The sequence below is a fragment of the Salmo salar genome, chromosome 29, assembly GCF_965601325.2.
Source record: "Salmo salar chromosome 29, fSalSal1, whole genome shotgun sequence".
NCBI lineage: Eukaryota > Metazoa > Chordata > Actinopteri > Salmoniformes > Salmonidae > Salmo > Salmo salar.
Genome location: NC_138319.1, coordinates 11248013 through 11267129, shown reverse-complemented (window position 1 = coordinate 11267129; position 19117 = coordinate 11248013). Strand labels below are relative to the sequence as shown.

The 19117-nt window shown below is 41.9% G+C and overlaps 1 protein-coding gene across 1 annotated transcript; it reads left to right on the top strand.

The window, feature by feature from the left end:
• The first annotated feature begins 3552 nt into the window (after positions 1-3552).
• On the top strand, positions 3553-18732 carry htr5ab (5-hydroxytryptamine (serotonin) receptor 5A, genome duplicate b). The gene is made up of 3 exons (XM_014180683.1): positions 3553-3687; positions 11114-11916; positions 16848-18732. The coding sequence occupies exons 2-3, from the start codon at positions 11179-11181 to the stop codon at positions 17178-17180; spliced, it is 1071 nt and encodes a 356-aa protein (XP_014036158.1). The 5' UTR covers positions 3553-3687; positions 11114-11178; the 3' UTR covers positions 17181-18732.
• Positions 18733-19117: the final 385 nt, after the last annotated feature.

The following is a 19117-nucleotide window of genomic DNA, read 5'->3' as shown; positions in this document are numbered from 1 at the left end:
CTCAGTGTAATTGACATCTGCATTGCCTCAAATAACAATTCATGAACAGAGTTGGTTTCATCATATAAACAAACACAGTGCGAGGACTTGACTAGCAGTGTCCGCTGAGAGAAGGGCTACATTCTTTCACAAACAACCTGGTGAGAGGAGGCAGCCTGTTTCCTCACAAAACATCACAAGCTCACATGGCGCTCTCCCAATGGAATCTGATGGACCACCTGCTCATCACAACGAGTAGAGCTCGCAGATGTTGCCAGTGTGAGCCACCTTGTTAATGCTGACACCAAACTGAAGCTGAAATGACGAGCACCAACAAAGGGAACGCTGAGATTTTGATGTTGGCGTACTAACAGACCAAACCTTTAAGAAAACCTTCATAATGCAAGTTCACAAGCCCTCTCAAGTAACACAGAAATAGATAAGGAGGAGACTGAGGGAAATATACACAGGAAAATGGGAAAAAGTGGTTCAAGCTTCCAATGAAAGCAGCAAGAAAGCCGTAGCACACAGGAGAAGGCAACACAAGGAATGGATCACCCCAGAAACGGGAAGTGATTGAGGAAAGAAGGGACCTTGCAGGAATACACTCTTAGAAAAAAAGGTGCTAAGTAGAACCGTGCAGGGTTCTTCGGTTTGTCCCCATAGGGCAGGGCTGCCCAACTCTCTTGCTGGAGATCTACCGTCCTGTGGGTTTTCAGTCCAACCCTAATTTAACACACCGGGTTCTACTAATTAGCTGCTCAACAAGACCTTAACTAGCTGAATTAGATATGCTAAATTAGGGTTGGACTGAAAACCTGCAGGACAGTAGATATCCAAGAAGAGGGTTGGGCAGCCCTGCCATAGGAGAACCATTTTTTGTGCTGGGTAGAACCCTTTGCAGAGTGTTCTATCTAGAACCCTCTACGTAGGGTTCTTCAAAGAACCCCCTGTATATGGTTCTACCTTGAACCCTCTATGCCGGGTTCTACCAAAGATTGTTTTATCATCTAAAGGTTCTTCCCAGAACCGCCTATGAAGAGTTCTACCGAGAACCCATTTATCTTTGAGGTTCTTCCTAGAACCCTCTGAACGGTTCCACCACCCATATTAGCCTTTAAAATGTTATTATTTAAAACAATACATATATCATAAGGCCTTTCTTTGTGGGTGTAGTTATACCCTAACACAGTGGTGTTAGGAATCTCCTGGTTTACAGGCCACATCAGACCTGCAAGTCGCATTATGCTGGCTGGCAAAGTGATGTGTCATTTCTAAAAGACTTCAGCCAGAGTTAGGATATCCAACAAGTGGAATTGTTAATCACCTGCAACCTGCATTCAAAATGACTGCCAGGATAGGGAAGATTGAATACTGAGACTACCTCAATCATCTAAACTGGAATGACCATCTTAGTAACGGGTGCAATAAATCCGACAGATTGGATTAGTTTAGAAAACTGTATGTTATTTATTTATATGTAGCATAAAATGTATTAACTAATCAATGTAAATGCAAAAACACAGATATTACAGTAAAACAAACAATTCAGAAAGTCTCACTGCAACAGAGCATGCTGGGAAATATGATATATGGTTCTATGTAGAACACTTCTTGACTTCCAAAGAATCATCAAAGAATGCTTTCTTCCAATACAGTTCTTAAGATGTTAAAGGTTCTAGGTAGAACCCTTTGCCTTACAAAGAACCCTTGTCTTCCAAAAAGGTTATTCTGATCAAAACGGTTCTTGATAGAACCCTACCCCTCTGCAAAGAACCCTTTTGGAACCCTTTTGGAACCCTTTTTTCTAAGAGTGTCGCTGTACATTGGACTTCAGAGGTAAGATGGGGAGGTCCAAGACAAGGTCGCACAGAACAATCAAGCTTCATCAGCATAGCTTTCATTATAGGTGAGCCCAAATTATTTAATGTAACTACAAAGCATAAAAGCAGTATGTTGCTGAAAATGCTGCCTTGCAGAGATTCCTTGTGTGTAACTAGTCCAAAGTGGAGACTCAGCACCCACAGGTAAAGGAGTAGAATATAAGAGCAATCACTTGCTGGAGGCATCTTCATTCTTGGAGCTACATTAGCCTGGAATACACTGTAGGTCTTTAATGCAGTGCTGTAGGGTAGAGTGTAGAGCACTGGGAGCACAAATTGCAGAGTTTGGCCTAAGTTATCTCGTTCAACCAGACACTTCCTCTCAAAGCCTAAGAGTGGCCAAAATATATATAATTGTGTGTTAGCAAGTGATTGCTTGCATGCTGCCAAGTGAATTGCAGAATTCCCATAAAGTGGGCGCTTGTTGAGAAAGAGACAGGGTGGTTGCTGTCCATGGTGCTGATTTGACAAGCTTGTGGTGCTGAACCGAGAGCAACACTCTTACAGACAGCTGCCCGCGGCACCTCTGGTTTCTAGCGCTGTCTTCTACTCACAGGGCTTCTCAACCATGTTCAACTCAAAGCTACGGTGTCTCGCCACCTTGAAAGCATGTGGTTTGACAAACCAAGTAACAATAAGAGATACACTTTGACTGCTTGATCAATAATTAAAACCAAATTCTCATTCTGGCAGTCGTTGGCAACCCCTCCTACCCTCTACACCCTCAGTTCGAGAGGGTTCCCTTTGGCCGGAACTTCAGAATGCCCATGGCCAAGAAGAATGTTTTCAAACATTCATTCCTTCCTTGTGCTGTTGGACTACTAAATGCAATGTAAATTGTATCAGCATATGTACTTATCTATCCGGTGCAGTTGGGACAGCGGTCAGTTGTGAGTGAATGTACCAATGTCCTCTATGTTTTTAATGTATGCAACATGTTGGACTGACTGGTTTAAATGTGTATAATGTGAAAATGTATGTCTATGTGATCCTTTAAATGGCAGGTGATGCCAAAGAAAAATGTCCATCCTGGATGCACAATAAAGTTGTATTCTATTCTATTCAAAAATCATGATAAAGTGTCGAGTTTTACGTTTTTTAATCCGTGTTGTATTTTGTAAGGTGGGTGCTGGTAATGAATTATGTGGATTTAATTAAGCAAGCATCCAGAGAGATTTAAACAATTTCCATTACAGTGTCCTGCTGGGGAAGACTAATGTCGTTCAGTCAAAAGAAACTTGATTATAAATGACATTCACCCACTTGTGCTGAGATAGATTAAATTAAAATAGCTTTTGTGTGAAAATTAATAGACAATGTTATAGAAGTTCTGGTGAGGGATGGGTAAATCGCCATATGTGGTCGCGTTTGTTTAGCATTTTAAAATATGTCATTTTCAAACACTATTACCACCGTTCCTCACGCGCACAAAATAGACTATTAATCTTACAGTGTACAGTTTACTTAGCACCTATAAAAAAAATTTGAGCGAATACCTGGCAATGGCATGAAATGTACAAACAAATGCAATCAAGAAACAATACCTTCCCCTCCAAATGATATCCTTCGTATAGCATACGGATTAAATGTTCAAAAATACATGTATTTTATGATAGTGAACAACCACTGCGATAGATTTATCTCCCCCTTTCTTTGGCTATGGTTCATTCCGAAGCCACTGTATCTCTTAGACGCTGCTATCATAAACACTCACCGTAGGTAGGTCCACACGAGGAGTAACAAAGTGAACACATGGAAAAGCAAAAGACTGACCGAACTGTCCGTTCTGTTCCCATGTAGGACTCGTTTTTTTCTGAGATTTGGGGTAAGTTATATCTAATATAGCCTACTGAATGCGTCGTTGGGTATCTTTATTCTAACGAGATCGCGGGCGTTCAGTCAATCAAAAGGTGTGACCGTATCGCTCCACATCTAATATTGCAAGTTTATATGACCGGAAACAAACAGATATGTTATTGTCAAAGGCAAATCGGGTTGGGCCGTTTGACTTTCTGTCGAATTAGTCAAGTTCTGTTTTATTGACCGCGACTGGGAGTGTAGCAAACGTCCGTTCAACAGTCCTGTGTTGACCATTTGCAAATAGGTTATGGTTTTTATGGATAGTAGCCTAGGCTTATGTGTATTATTGGTATGGGTATTCTATATTTTATCCCAGATAATACATCAATAACTATTAGACTAAACTTCCCCCAAGACGTCTGAGTATAGTCTATTTTATAGATCTGTTGATTTGTACATTAGGAAATCAATGTTCGGGAACAGGTAATATTACGGCTTTTGGGATTTGATGAGATTTCTTTGTTGTATGGGAATTATGTCATAATTACCATACAACAAAGAGATTTCATCAAATCCCAAAAGCCGTAGTTTTACCTGTTTCGAACATTGATCTCCTAATTTACAAATCAACAGATATTAGATAGACTATACTCAGACGTCTCGGGGGGAAGTTTTGTCCATCACATAACGTGTCAGCAATGATCCTGCAATCTTTTTAAATAGAAAGGCCTTGGAGAATGAAGTTTGTTATTGCATCACTGACAGTTTTATACGAAGATGTTGTTTACCAGAATAGAAACCAGCTGCTGGTGTTAAGGACAACATGACACTAGCTTCCTTCCAAATGACACCCTATTCCCTACATAGTGCACTACATAGGGAATATAAAGCCATTTAGGAGACAGCCATACTAAATGGTACTAACACAGTAGACATGTGAAGAATGCAAATCCATAGACCTTTTGTAGCTATTACCCCTATCCCCATGGGGTAATATCATTATAGCGTTGCCATAGCCACTTTGTTCCGTTAGGCACCAGTACAGGTTTATACAGCTTATTTCACTCTGGTGATGTAGTGTACTTCACCCCTGAAAGGCAGACTAGGTATAGAAGGGATTAATATCATTATATAGAGAGCGTTGACATAGTCACTTTGTTCTGTTAGGCACCAGTACAGGTTTATACTATGCACTTCCATTTTATACCACTTCACTCTGGTAGTTTAGTGGACTTCACCATCACCCCTAAAAGGCAGTTGCCTGACTACTCAAACGGAATTCTTCCCATGCTCAATGTTCGCTACATACTTCAGTCTGAGACTGCCATCGTTGGAAGTTGTTTGTGATGTCGTCAACATGAGGGGTGCTGTACAAAACAAAGTCATCAGCGATTGGATCATCTCTAACCAATCGGAGTATCAAAGCTAATGACGCATTTTTACAACGCTGCATACCTACGTGTGTTCTGGCTCTGGCCCAACCCATCAGTTTCTGGGACCAATCAGAATGGTTAGAATGTGTTTGTGTTCTAGAAATCGTTATGGCGGTATTCAGATCCAGACTCATTGTGGAGAAGAAACTAACGTCTGTGGGCTAGGCTTAGCGTTTGGCCCGAGCAAGAAGTCTGGGTAAACAGGCAAAAAGGGCAGGGAGTTTTGCCATTCTGTCTGTCTGAACAAAACAATTAACATGATGATTATGAAGAGTATTTGAAATGGAAGCAATAACATATTGATTATTTCTTACAGCACATGCACATCCTCCGTGGAGACAAAAGCTGTTATGTAAATTGTCATTTGACAAGCCAGATGATAGCCTATTTGAAAACATAACGAATATACCACATTTGAAACTATTTGGGAATTTGTACACCTCATCCCTATTCAGGAGTCTATGTCATGGTTATGTTCAGTATGGTGATGTGTGACAATCAGTGAAAATCACACATGTATGTTAACATACATTTATAAAGGAATCAGCACTCTGAATTTAATGAAACTCCAAGCTATACAGTACCAGTCAAAAGTTTGCACACACCTACTCATTGCAGGGTTTTTCTTTATTTTTACTATTTTCTACATTGTAGAATAATAGTGAAGACATCAAAACTCTGAAATAACACATATGGGATCATGTAGTTAACAAATAAGTGTTAAACAAATTAAAATATATTATATATTTGAGATTCTTCAAAGTAGCTACCCTTTGCCTTCATGACAGCTTTGCACACTCTTGGCATTCTCTCATCCAGCTTCACCTGGAATGCTTTTCCAACATTCTTGAAGGAGTTCAAATTTGAGATTTTTGGTTCCAACCGCCGTGTCTTTGTGAGATGCGGAGTAGGTGAACGGATAATCTCGGCATGTGTGGTTCCCTCTGTGAAGCATGGACGAAAAGGTGTGATGGTGTGGGGGTGCTTTGCTGGTGACACTGTCAGTGATTTATTTAGAATTCAAAGCACACTTAACCAGCATGGCTACCACAACATTCTGCAGCGATACGCCATCCCGTCTGGTTTGCTCTTAATGGGACTATCATTTGTTTTTCAACAGGACAATGACCCAAAACACACCTCCAGGCTGTGTAAGGGCTATTTGACCAAGGAGAGTGATTAAGTGCTGCATCAGATGACCTGGCCTCCACAATCACCCCAGACCTCAACCCAATTGAGATGGTTTGGGATAAGTTGGACCGCAGAGTGAAAGAAAAGCAGCCAACAAGTGCTCAGCATATGTGGGAACTCCTTCAAGACTGTTGGAAAAGCATTCCTCATGAAGCTGGTTGAGAGAATGCCAAGAGTGTGCAAAGCTGTCATCAAGGCAGAGTGGCTTCTTTGAAGAATTTAAAATATAGCACATATTTTGATTTGTTTAACCATTTTTTGGTTATATGATTCCATATGTGTTATTTCATAGTTCTGATGTCTTCACTATTATTCTACAATGTAGAAAATAGTAAAAATAAAGAAAAACCCTGCAATGAGTAGGTGTGTGCAAACCTTTGACTGGTACTGTATATCAATAATATATATAATTTAGCCAACGCTTTTAATCTAACCCACAATCCTGATATTCAAGCAACATGCTCTACCCATTGAGCCACACAGGACCAAGCTAAACAAAAGGAAATGTTCTCCCAGTCGCTGTACTTCTTTGATTGGATTTGTGTGTGTGTGTGTGTGTGTGTGTGTGTGTGTGTGTGTGTGTGTGTGGTGTGTGTGTGTGTGTGTGAACTGTCAGGCCTCCCAGGCACCTGTTGTATGATCTCAGGAGACAAGACAAAATGCCCCGGGTTCCGTGGACTGTCATTCGTGATTAGCAGTCAACTCTTTGGATCCTTGCTTCTTTTGTGAAGGCCGAATGTTTGATTAGTGTGTTCCTCTCAAATATGTGTGCGTCCAATTTCATGGCTCTCTCTGAGTACTTTCTAATGAGAGAGGGAAGAGAAGAAAAGAAGAAAAGAAGAGTGTGTGTGTGTGTGTGAGACCGCCTGCCGGGTAGGCCCTTGTCATGGTTGGACGGTTGATCTCTGTGATTAGAAGTCATGGCTGGAGAGTGTGATGGCAAGACAGGGGCGGTGTCCCAAATGGCACCCTATTCCCTATATAGTGCACTACTTTTGACCAGGGCCACCATAGGGTCCTGGTCAAAAGTAGTGCACTATATAGGGAAAAGGGTGCCATTTGGGACGTAACCAGAGTGTATCTCAAACACAGATCAGCACTGCTTGCTGACAGTGCCAGGCGGGGGGTGATTATTGATGAGCCCCGGGGTAATTAGATGCACAATGGGTAATCACATGCACATGAATTTGCGGGAGACACTCTCTCTCATCTCTGGGGTTGTGAGAGCTGCTAGCAGCATCAGAACACCACAGCTGATTTGCAATGTGTCCAAAGTTGCACCCTATTCCCTACATAGAACAGAGATTTTTGTTTCATCGCAAACCCATTCTGAGAAACATATTGCATGGCCCCGAAATGTATGAACACTCATCCAGAAAGTCAATAGTTTCATAAATAACTTACGACTGACGGATTCCCAAAGCCATCATAGAGCATAATAGATTCTCAATGTCCTTCACTGGCTTCTTATTTTTAGCAGTTTAACAATAGCCTCGAAAGTTGGAACAAGGCTTTGTGCTCTATTCAATCAGATCCGCTTTAGCCGAAATCCACAGAGGTTGTTTTGGTGGTGTCAGATGTGGAACTGCGTGAGAGTTGTCAAATCCACAAGCAGCTCCTGGCATTATACCGAAAGCTGACATCGCCATTGACTGCAAGGAGTCGCATTAAGAGAAATCACATGCAGCCTTGTTTAGTTGGAACACTGGAATGTGAGATGTAATCTCCACCTCGATTACGCTGATTAAAAATCAATTTTTTTTCTTCTATTATTTATTTATTTATTTATTTATTTGAGTGTCATTATTTATATTTTGGCTACACTTTCTCATTCTGAACTTCTAACGCGAGGGGGATGGGTGTGGCTTCGTGACAGTGATGAGAAGAAACAAACATTTATTTGGAAAATAATGGGGTCCCCAGAAATTCGAGTGAAGAAAATTGTTTCACGCTGAAAAAGTTTGAATCCCACTGCCTTAAAAGGGAACTAATGGAAACGTCACCTAACTTCCCCTGTTTTCTGGGCAGACACAAAGATATGATCATTTTGATTCAGGTATAATAATTACATTTTAATCCCAATATTGACATGCGCAAGACTGGTCATAGGGGAGTTTGTGCAAAAGCCAAATGGCCCAGTGTTGGGGCATCGAGGTAAAAATGGGCCAGTGTGTGTTAGAAATCCCAGGCCGACTTCTGGTCCCAGTCTGTCCCTGGCTTGGAACAGACTGGGACCAGAACACTGCACTACAATGGCACTGTAAAATAAATGAGCCCATTGACTATTAAAGAAAAGAGCTCTAACAAAGTCAATGGGTCATAGCCATAATAGGACAGGTGAAACAGGGCTAATATACTTTACAGTTACACAATGATAAAAGACTAGAAACAATTGGATCTGCTTTGTGTGTGTGTGTGTGTGTGTGTGTGTGTGTGTGTGTGTGTGTGTGTGTGTGTGTGTGTGTGTGTGTGTGTGTGTGTGTGTGTGTGTGTGTGTGTGTGTGTGTGTGTGTTTGTGTGAGTGAGTGAGTGAGTGAGTGAGTGAATGTCAATGAAAAAATCCATATCACAGCAAGTCCTGAGACAAATTACGATATAGATAATGAGGTAATTATTACAGACTGGCTAGCCTTTGTGAAATACAGTATATAGGCTATAGCATTTAGTACTCCCAAGGCTACTCTTAAATTATGCAACACTAAGAGTAAAATATAGTTCCCTGGATACCAGATTAATGTTAGTTTCCTATTTTTATTATTCTGAACAAAAATATAAACGAAACATGTAAAGTGTTGGTCCCATGTTTCATGAGCTGAAATTAAAGATCCCAGAAGCACAAAAAGCTTATTTCTCAAAAAGAATATACACAAATTTGTTTACAACCCTGTTAGTGAGCATTTGTCCTTTGCCAATATAATCCATCCACCTGACAGGTGTGGCATATCAAGAAGCTGATTTCAGAGGTGCACCTTGTGCTGGGGACAATAAAAGGCCACTCGAAAATGTGCACTTTTGTGACACAACACAATGCCACAGATGTCTCAAGTTGAGGGAGCGTGCAATTGGCATGCTGACTGCAGGAATATCCACCAGAACTGTTGCCAGATAATTAAATGTTAATTTCTCTTCCATAAGCCGCCTCTAATGTCATTTTGGAGAATTTGGCAGAACATCCAACTGGCCTCATAACCGCAGACCACGTGTAACCACTCCAGCCCAGGACCTCCACATCCGGCTTCTTCATCTACAGGATCGACTGAGACCAGCCACCCGGACAGCTGATGAAACTGTGGGTTTGCACAACTGAAAAATTTCTGCACAAACTGTCAGAAACCATCTCAGGGAAGCTCATTTGGATGCTTGTCGTCCTCACCAGGGTCTGACCTAACTGCAATCCGGCATCGTAACCAACTTTAGTGGGCAAATGCTCACCTTCGATGGCCACTGGCACACTGGGGTAGTGTGCTCTTCATGGGCGAGTGGTTTACTGATGTCAACATTGTGAACAGAGTGACCCATGGTGGCAGTGGGGTTATGGTATGGGCAGGCATAAGCTAAGGACAACGAACACATGCATTTTATCGATGGCAATTTGAATGCACAGAGATACCATGACGAGATCCTGAGGCCCATTGTTGTGCCATTCATCTGCCGCCATCATCTCATTTTTCAGCATGGTAATGCACGGCCCCATGTCGCAAGGATCTATACACAATTCCTGAAAATGTCCTAGTTCTTCCATGGCCTGCATACTCACTAGACATGTCAGCCATTGAGCATGTTTGTGATGCTCTGGATCGACGTGTAAGACCGCATGTTCCAGTTCCCACCAATATCTAGCAACTTCGCACAGCCATTGAAGAGGAGTGGGACAACATTCCACAGGCCACAATCAACAGCCTGATCAACTCTATGTGAAGGAGACATGTCGCGCTGCATGAGGCAATTTGTGGTCACACCAGATACTGAGTGTTTTTTTTTTGTTGATCCACGCCCCCTAACCTTTTTTTTAAGGTATCTGTAACCAACAGATGCATATCTGTATTCCCAGTCATGTGAAATCTATAGATTAGGGCTTAATGAATTTACTTCGTTTGACAGATTTTCTTATATGAACTGTAATTGTAAGATTTTTGTTCAGTGTAGCTACAGAAACAACAACGTGTTGAAAATGTTTTACCCTTGAGTATACTTCCTGCATGTAACTTTAGCTCAGCTTGTTTTATTTCATTTGATTATGTAAATAGACATATTTAACAGAAATGGGTTTCCAACATACTCCCATTCATAATTATTTATTTAGATTTTGTAACATCCCTAGGATCCCTGTTTTGTCTAAATAATCATGTGAAACCAAAGTAACAAACGCTAAATTGTGTATTCCGTGCAAGTCTTTTCATATGTAATACAATTTCGGTGACAATGAATGCAAATCAAAAGTTGGCGGTTGGAGCTTTGGAGCTGAATATTAATGGTCTTCGTCAGAATCACAGATCTACCACAGCAGTTGATATAGTCGACATCACAATCAAGTAGGAAAGTTGTAGGCAGATTCATTGACAGTTGAAATGAGACTCTCAACCAGGTTGTTGTGTTTATGACACATCATGAATACAGTAGTACCTTCACAGGGAACGTGAACAAAATCAGAATAATGATCTGAATAAAATCATTCTCCTTCAATGCCCTTCACAATTTCCTTTGTTTTTCACTTCACCCCTTCCATAGATATGGTTGTGACATCTGTCATGTGTCAAGACTATCAAGTGTCATGTGTTCTGTTTGCATGAGTTAAAAGCTTCTTCTCTCTCTCTCTATACACTGCAGGATGCTTCAAATCAGAAGCTTCCCCTGTGACAGACCTGTCTGAGCTCTGCTGAACACTGCTGAATATGACCCAGCCCAATGTGAGCCTGGTGACTGCCAACCTCAGCGGGGCCTGGGCCAGGGCCGGAAGCGACGACCTGGGGTATGGAGCAGGGAACTTCTATCGTCCTTTCTCAGTGTTCAGCGTGCTGACTCTCACCCTGCTAGCCATGCTGGTGGTGGCCACCTTCGTGTGGAACCTCCTAGTTCTCCTCACCATCCTGAGGGTGCGGACCTTCCACCGTGTGCCCCACAACCTGGTGGCCTCCATGGCCATCTCGGACGTGATGGTGGCCGCCCTGGTCATGCCCCTGAGCCTGGTGCACGAGCTCAACGGGCGGCTGTGGAAGCTGGGTCGCGTGCTCTGCCAGGTGTGGATCTCCTTCGACGTCCTCTGCTGCACGGCCAGCATCTGGAACGTGACAGCCATCGCCCTGGATCGCTACTGGTCCATCACCAGACACTTGGAGTACACGCTCAAGACCCGCAAGAGGATCTCCAATGTGATGATTGCGCTTACCTGGCTGTTGTCCTCCGTCATCTCCCTGTCGCCGCTGTTTGGCTGGGGGGAGACCTACTCGGAGGAGGGTATGGAGTGCCAGGTGAGCCAGGAGCCCTCCTACACTATCTTCTCCACCTTCGGAGCGTTCTACCTGCCGCTGTGCGTGGTGCTCTTCGTCTACTGGAAGATCTACAAGGCCGCCAAGTTCCGTATCGGCTCGTGCAAAACCAACACCATCACGCCTATGGCTGAGGTGATTGAGGTACTTTTGTTGCTACGGTATAGTCTTACCCAGCGTGTAAAAACTGGTTGAAGTTACATCAAAATGATGTTATTCCTACCAGTGTCTGGTTGTGATGATGTCTTCTTCAACCAGTTTTGCCTGCTGGGTGGTTGGATGTTTCATGTGGGATCCACATGATGAATTACCAGTAGACTAGCTTGGCATTAATATTCAGTTGATTTTATTATATTGTTATTACACTGACACACTCCTAAAGCTCCTCGGTCAATTTTGCCAGACTTAATCAATCAACCTTGACCAATGTTCTGATAATGGTTGCGCATTCGAACGCGATCGAAAGAAATTCTCTGAATGTACCTCAATGATATCAGTGTCATTATAGCTCTATCACATCTGCTCGTGAGTGCATATCACATTATCATTGACTGATGAGACTACTGTAGCTCTAAAATTGGTTGCTGGGCAATTAGTGGAAAACCATGTCATCTGTATAATATATTCTGAGCTGTTCTGATGGTGCTGTGATGCTGCTGCAGGGCTGTGGGATGTGGATTGTTCTTTAACGCTTATCAGCGTGTACTGTATCTCATACTCAACAGACCAATTCACCTAGAGGCATACACAAATGCATGTATGCACATAGGCCCCCACACACGTGCACATCCGCACACAACTACACAAATCACAGTCGCCATGCAAAAACAATCCCTTGATGTGAAGGATAATCTTTTGTTCAAGGATCTTTGTTTTTTTTCACACAATCTCTCTCTCAAACACACACGCGCACATACAAGTGCACACACGCGTGCGCACACACACACACACACACACACAGAGGGAAGAAACAAAAAGACAGTAACAAGTGAGGGAGGCGGTTGGTATAACCCCTGTTAATCGCTATAGGCACAGTGGCCTATAAACACCCAGCATGTTTAACAAGGCTAGGGACCACTGCGCCTTCCTCACCACAGCAGCTCCCTCTAATCCGCAAGGACTCTGACAGAGTCCAGCGACCCAGGCTGTGTCCTAAATGGCACCCCATCCCTATATAGTGTGCTACTTTTTTGACCAGGGCCCAATGGGCTCCGGTCAAAAGTAGTGAACTATATAGGGAATCGGGTGCAATTTGGAACGCAGGCTCACTCAACAAGCCCAAACTAATTTATTAAATCATGCCGTTTATTCACTCTGTTCAAAGGGAGCTGCCTCCATGTTGCCTTCACTCTCTCATGTTATATACAATAGGGAAACAGAAAACATAGGCCTTTGAGCTTGGCTGGTTTGTTTTGAGACTAAGGGGAGAGAATTGGCTGGTACAAAACAGCAACAACTTATTAAGACTATAGACAGCTATTTCAGGCATCCACCGACTGATTTGGAGACACCTCATTCGTCAGTTAAAAATAGACTTCTTATCGCCCGGTAGGTCTTTGGAATTTCATGTATTAGTCCACACAATATAGAAAATATTATTTTAGCTGTTGTAGGTTTGATTCAATTATACCACAACAATGAGTCGTATAATACTGAGCAGTCATAAAATAGAAAAACGAATTGGTGCCTAACGACTATTTATCACCGTACACCTGCTGTAGACGCCCCATCTACAACAACATAGCTCAGGCAGTAGGAAGCTCTCTCATCCATTTATATGCAGATGATACAGTCTTATACTCATTTGGCCCCTCCCCGGGTTTTGTGTTAAACACTCTAAAACAAAGCTTTCTTAGTGTCCAACAAGCTTTCTCTGCCCTTAACCTTGTTCTGAACACCTCCAGAACAAAGGTAATGTGGTTTGATAAGAATGTCCATCTCCCACTGGTGTGTTTACTACCTGTGATGGTTTAGAACTTTATGTAGTCACCTCGTACAAATACTTGGGAGTATGGCTAGAGTAGACGGTACACTGTCCTTCTCTCAGTACATATCAAAGCTGCAGGCTAAGGTTAAATCTAGACTTGGTTTCCTCTATCGAAATTGCTCCTCTTTCACCCCAGCTGCCAAACTAACCCTGATTCAGATGACCATCCTACACATGCTAGATTACGGAGACGTAATTTATAGATCGGCAGGTAAGGGTGCTCTCGAGTGGCTAGACATTCTTTACTATTCGGCCATCAGATTTGCCACCAGTGCTCCTTATTGGACACATCACTGCACTCTATACTCCTCTGTAAACTGGTCATCTCTGTATACCCGTCGCAAGAACCACTGGTTGATGCTTATTTATAAACCCTCTTAGGCCTCACTCCCCCCTATCTGAGATATCTACTGCAGCCCTCATCCTCCACATACTGGCAGAACGGGTGTTGTAACATTCTGTTAAAGGTCCCCAAAGCACACACATCCCTGGGTCGCTCCTCTTTTCAGTTTGCTGAAGCTAGTGACTGCAATGAGCTGCAACAAACACTCAAACTGGACCGTTTTATCTCCATCTTTTCATTCAAAGACTCAATCATAGACACTCTTACTAACAGTTGTGGCTGCTTTGCGTGATGTATTGTGTCTACCGTCTTGCCCTTTGTGCTGTTGTCTGTGCCCAATAATGTTTGTACCATGTTTTGTGCTGCTACCATGTTGTGCTGCTGCCATGTTGTGTTGCTACCATGTTGTTGTCATGTTGTGTTGCTACCATGCTGTGTTGTTATGTGTTGCTGCCATGCTATGTTGTTGTGTTAGGTCTCTCTTTATGTAGTGTTGTGGGTTCTCTGTTGTCGTGATGTGTGTTTTGTCCTATTTTTTAAAAAATCCCAGACCCCGTCCCTGCAGGAGGCCTTTTGCCTTTTGGTAGGCCGTCATTGTAAATAAGAATGTGTTCTTAACTGACTTACCTAGTTAAATAAAGGTTAAGTAAAAAATAAATACATCTAGTTTTCATAGAAATGTATTTGACAGTCAGATATCACCCCCTTGGACTGTGGTCTTTCAGCTGAATTCATTTTGTCACATCATTCCTTTTCGGCATTACAGTTTGTATACATGGGTCTTTGGCTCAAGGTCAGCCCAGTTAACAGCGTGGACAAAAGGAGTCATGACTGAGGCGTGAAAACATCTAAGCACAATGGACCATGCATACCACAATAGGGAGGGAGCCCTACCGGAAATTTCACACAATTACACCCACTGGTCACGGATGTCAGTTCAACAAGTAATTTTGATTGACATTTGATTGAGTTGTCAACTAACATGAATTCAACATTAAATCAACAAAAACTTTACCATTTCATTGATTTTACTTTAGAAGTTGGGTGATAAAAATACCAAAAATACAGAAATTCCTTTATGTTGATGACAGTGGAAACAATGTTGATTCAACCAGTTTGGGCCCATAGTGCACATTCCTTTTGCAATTCTAACATGTTCCATGTTATTAACCTGTTTCCAATGCATTTTAAATGTATTTAAGAACAAAAAAAAGATAGCTTTTCAGGTGTTTGTGAATATAAAGACGGGTTTAATACATTTTTTACGCGGTACAATTCAAGTTGTGTTACAATGAAATTTGTTACAATGTAACTGTTGTATTTCCAACATGTTTTAACATGAACATTTCTGGTAGTCTAGCCTACCTCTGAGTGGATTGGAGGTGGGTTGAAATGAAGGTCAGACCTATCTCTAAATGCAATCCCTTAACCCCCTGGTGTGGCTCAGTGGAGTAGAACCACTGTGATCTAATAGGAAATGATATTGATATTTATTCTACCATTACTTGGTATGCGAAAGGGATCCGCTATGATTAATCCAGTTGAGCCTATGAAACAACATCAAACAACATTACTATTGCTTATGTATTGTGTATGGCTTAAGTTTGCATGTCTTAAACTCAACAGTAACTTAGTTAGCTTCCTCTTTGTACAAAAAAAAGTAATTTTTACATTTTGCCAAGAAAACCTTAATCTATTGACTGGAGTCAGGCTTTCATATATCACAGTCCCAGATTGGCCATGCATGGGATCAAAAATGGTTAAAACTATGTGCATCATTTATTTTGGGCTGTGATGTGTGGTATGACAGTTAAACTAAGCGTGTGAGGCATTTTATCATTTATATTCTTCAAGAATCCATGGCTATATATCATTCATTTAGAAGTACACAAATTGATGCGTCAATGCCAGATTGACCCTTTAAACTGCAATATTACACTGCCCTTCAATTTGGCATCAGCAACTTACCCCCAGCCACTGTGCTTTTAACCTCCTACCCTCTGTTGCAAATCGATTATTTTGAGTGTTTTTTTTATTGTTATAAGCGACCAGGCCTACTTCCCAAATTGCACCCTGTTCCCTATTTAGTGCACTACTTTTGACCAGGACCCATAGGGTGTCATTTGGGACGCACCCCCAGATGTGATCTGCTGGGAGGAAAGTGTAGGTTTATAAACAGCTCATGCAGAATGACCTGCAGGGGTCAGGTGTAGAGAGAAACACTACTCTATCAGGTTCAACATAACAGTGCAGCTGTCTGGAGAGGAGAAATGGGAGGATAGATTGAAGCATGGTGTTTTCATTCCATTACTTCCATTTAACAGGACTCTCTGTATGAGTCACAAGTGAAGGTTGATGGCTTGAGTTCTGGCAGGGGGTTGTAGTTTATGCAAACGTATCGTTTGGCTCAATGATTGATTCATTAGAGGCTATTTTGCGTGATTTGTTAATTTGCCTATTGGATTCAGCTAGCTGACTGGTTGCTCAATTAACTAATTCATGGCTGGTTCTTTTACTAATGTGAGTATCGATTGGTTGACTGATTGACTAACTGACTAATTGACTGAGAACAAAATAAATTGTGGATTACAGTGTCTCAAAAACGGTAAAACTGAAAGCCTGCGACAAACACTGACTGATTGGTCTGTTCTTTAACTTATTTTAGTAATGTGAGTATCAATTGGTTGACTGATTTGATTGACTAACTGACTGACTAACTGGTTGGCTGACTGATTTGATTGACAGGTGAAGGAAACGTCACGGCAGCCCCAGATGGTGTTCACAGTGCGCCATGCCACTGTGACCTTCCAGACGGACGGCGACACGTGGCGCGAGCAGAAGGAGAAGAAGGCGGCGCTGATGGTGGGCATCCTGATCGGAGTCTTCGTCCTCTGCTGGATCCCCTTCTTCCTCACGGAGCTCATCATCCCGCTGTGCCACTGCGACATCCCGCCCATCTGGAAGAGCATCTTCCTGTGGCTGGGCTACTCCAACTCCTTCTTCAACCCGCTTATTTACACCGCCTTTAACAAGAACTACAACAACGCCCTTAGGAACCTGTTCTCCCGTCAACGCTGAGGCTGAGGGCTAAAGGGTGAGGGCTAAAGGACAAAACAGATCATGCCAAATAGTGGTTAAAATCAGCGGGTGGCCGTTCAATTGTCTCTGACCACAGAACATTGGCCATAATTTTCTGTTAATTTAAAACTAAGGCTGAGGCTGGGGATAAGGCAGAGGTGGAGAATGGGGCTGTCTTGAAAAAAACACACCATCACATGATCAAATTGATGTCACAGGAATGGTTTTGAGGGGGGTAACTTTCCTTAGATACACCGTAGACTGAAAACAAAATAAATATGGTGATCTCATAAACCATAGGACTCAACTACAAACCATAGGACTCAACTACAAACCATAGGACTCAACTACAAACCATGGCCAGCTAGCACATTTGGTTCCAAGGAAGTTGTGGGAACGTACATTTTTGGTTTCCCATTGGTTCTGGGAATGAAGCCATACGTTTCCTGACTGTTAAAACTGAATGTTTTTTAAACGTTCTGAGAATGGAAGTGAAAATTTCACCTGTTCTGGGAACTTACTATTTTAGGTTGCAGAGAGGTTCTGAGAAAATGTTTCTATTGTTCCCTGAATGTTAAATAACACTGCTAGTTTAACTCCAAGCACAGATGGAACATCATTTGCTCAGGCATTAATCATGCAAACTCATTTCTTTCTTCTTGTGGCATGATGTCAGTGAGTTTCAAACCTATGATCTTCTGCTCTCTATCCATGGAATTAGTCCACTGCACCACCAGGATGGAACTAGCTATTCATTTAAACAGACCCTATTTCAAAGGAAACAAGCCCTCAAGATCAGGTGTGGGCTAATTAGTAGGTGCGGCCAACAAACCTGAACAGACTTAACAAGATTTTTGTTGATTGTGAGCACGGAATGTATATGTTTTAAAATAACATTCTTAGAACGTTCTGGGAACGTTACTAACGTTTTCTTGTGTTTTTTTATGGAATGTTTTCTTAATGTTCTGAGAACATGACTTTAAATAGAATCATGAGGAAACCTGTAGAAAACGTTATGCTGAAGTACTGACATGTCCACAGAAGAATATTGTTTCTTGAAGTTATCTGAATGTTCTGAGAACATGCCTTTTAATAGAACCATGAGGAAACCTGTAGGAAGCGTTATGGGAAGGTTGTATGCAAAATAACTATAGGACAACCACGCTCTCACCAAGCTCTAAGAAACATATGGTTCTCAGAACGTTATGTGCTAGATGGGTATATAATCAACAAACCGTGGACTACATTGTAAAATATGGAGTAGATAACAAACTAGGAACCACATTACAATCCGTGGATTTGACAACCATCAATTCACTCCATAGCTTTTTAAGAACTATTGATTTTCAATGTGAATAAAACAGATTGTGGTCCACAAACTGAATTCATCAAGCGTTATTGTGATCATCTTGTAACTGACATACACCATATTGAGGAAGTACAGTTTTAGATTGCTGTGTCCAAATAAGATAATACTGTATCAAAATGAAATAAACGGATCAAATTGAAACAGGGGTTGATCATAATCTTTACTCTCAATTGTTTGAGTTCATAAATGTCACAGGTGTCTTCATATTATAGAGAAATCTACTCTGATTGTTGATGAATTGTTTGAACACAAAGTTGGATATTGAGTATGACAGGCATTGTACTCCTCTAGTGTCTTTGATCCTACACAGATGAATTGGTTGAGCTAGTTTGACTGTAGTAGGTTTTAGTGAGACATTGGTGACGGGAGAGACGAAAGCAAACATTCTTTCTTACGGACTGTCACATTTGAAGTGCCTCTCATGACTCCACACATTCCCCCATGATAGCTGATATTTGCTTACCACATCTCCTCTCTGGCTCTACTCCGATCCACAGCTGGAAATGCAAATAGCTGGAAATGCCCAGTGAGCCATCCCCACAACAACATATCCTTATAGTATGGGGGA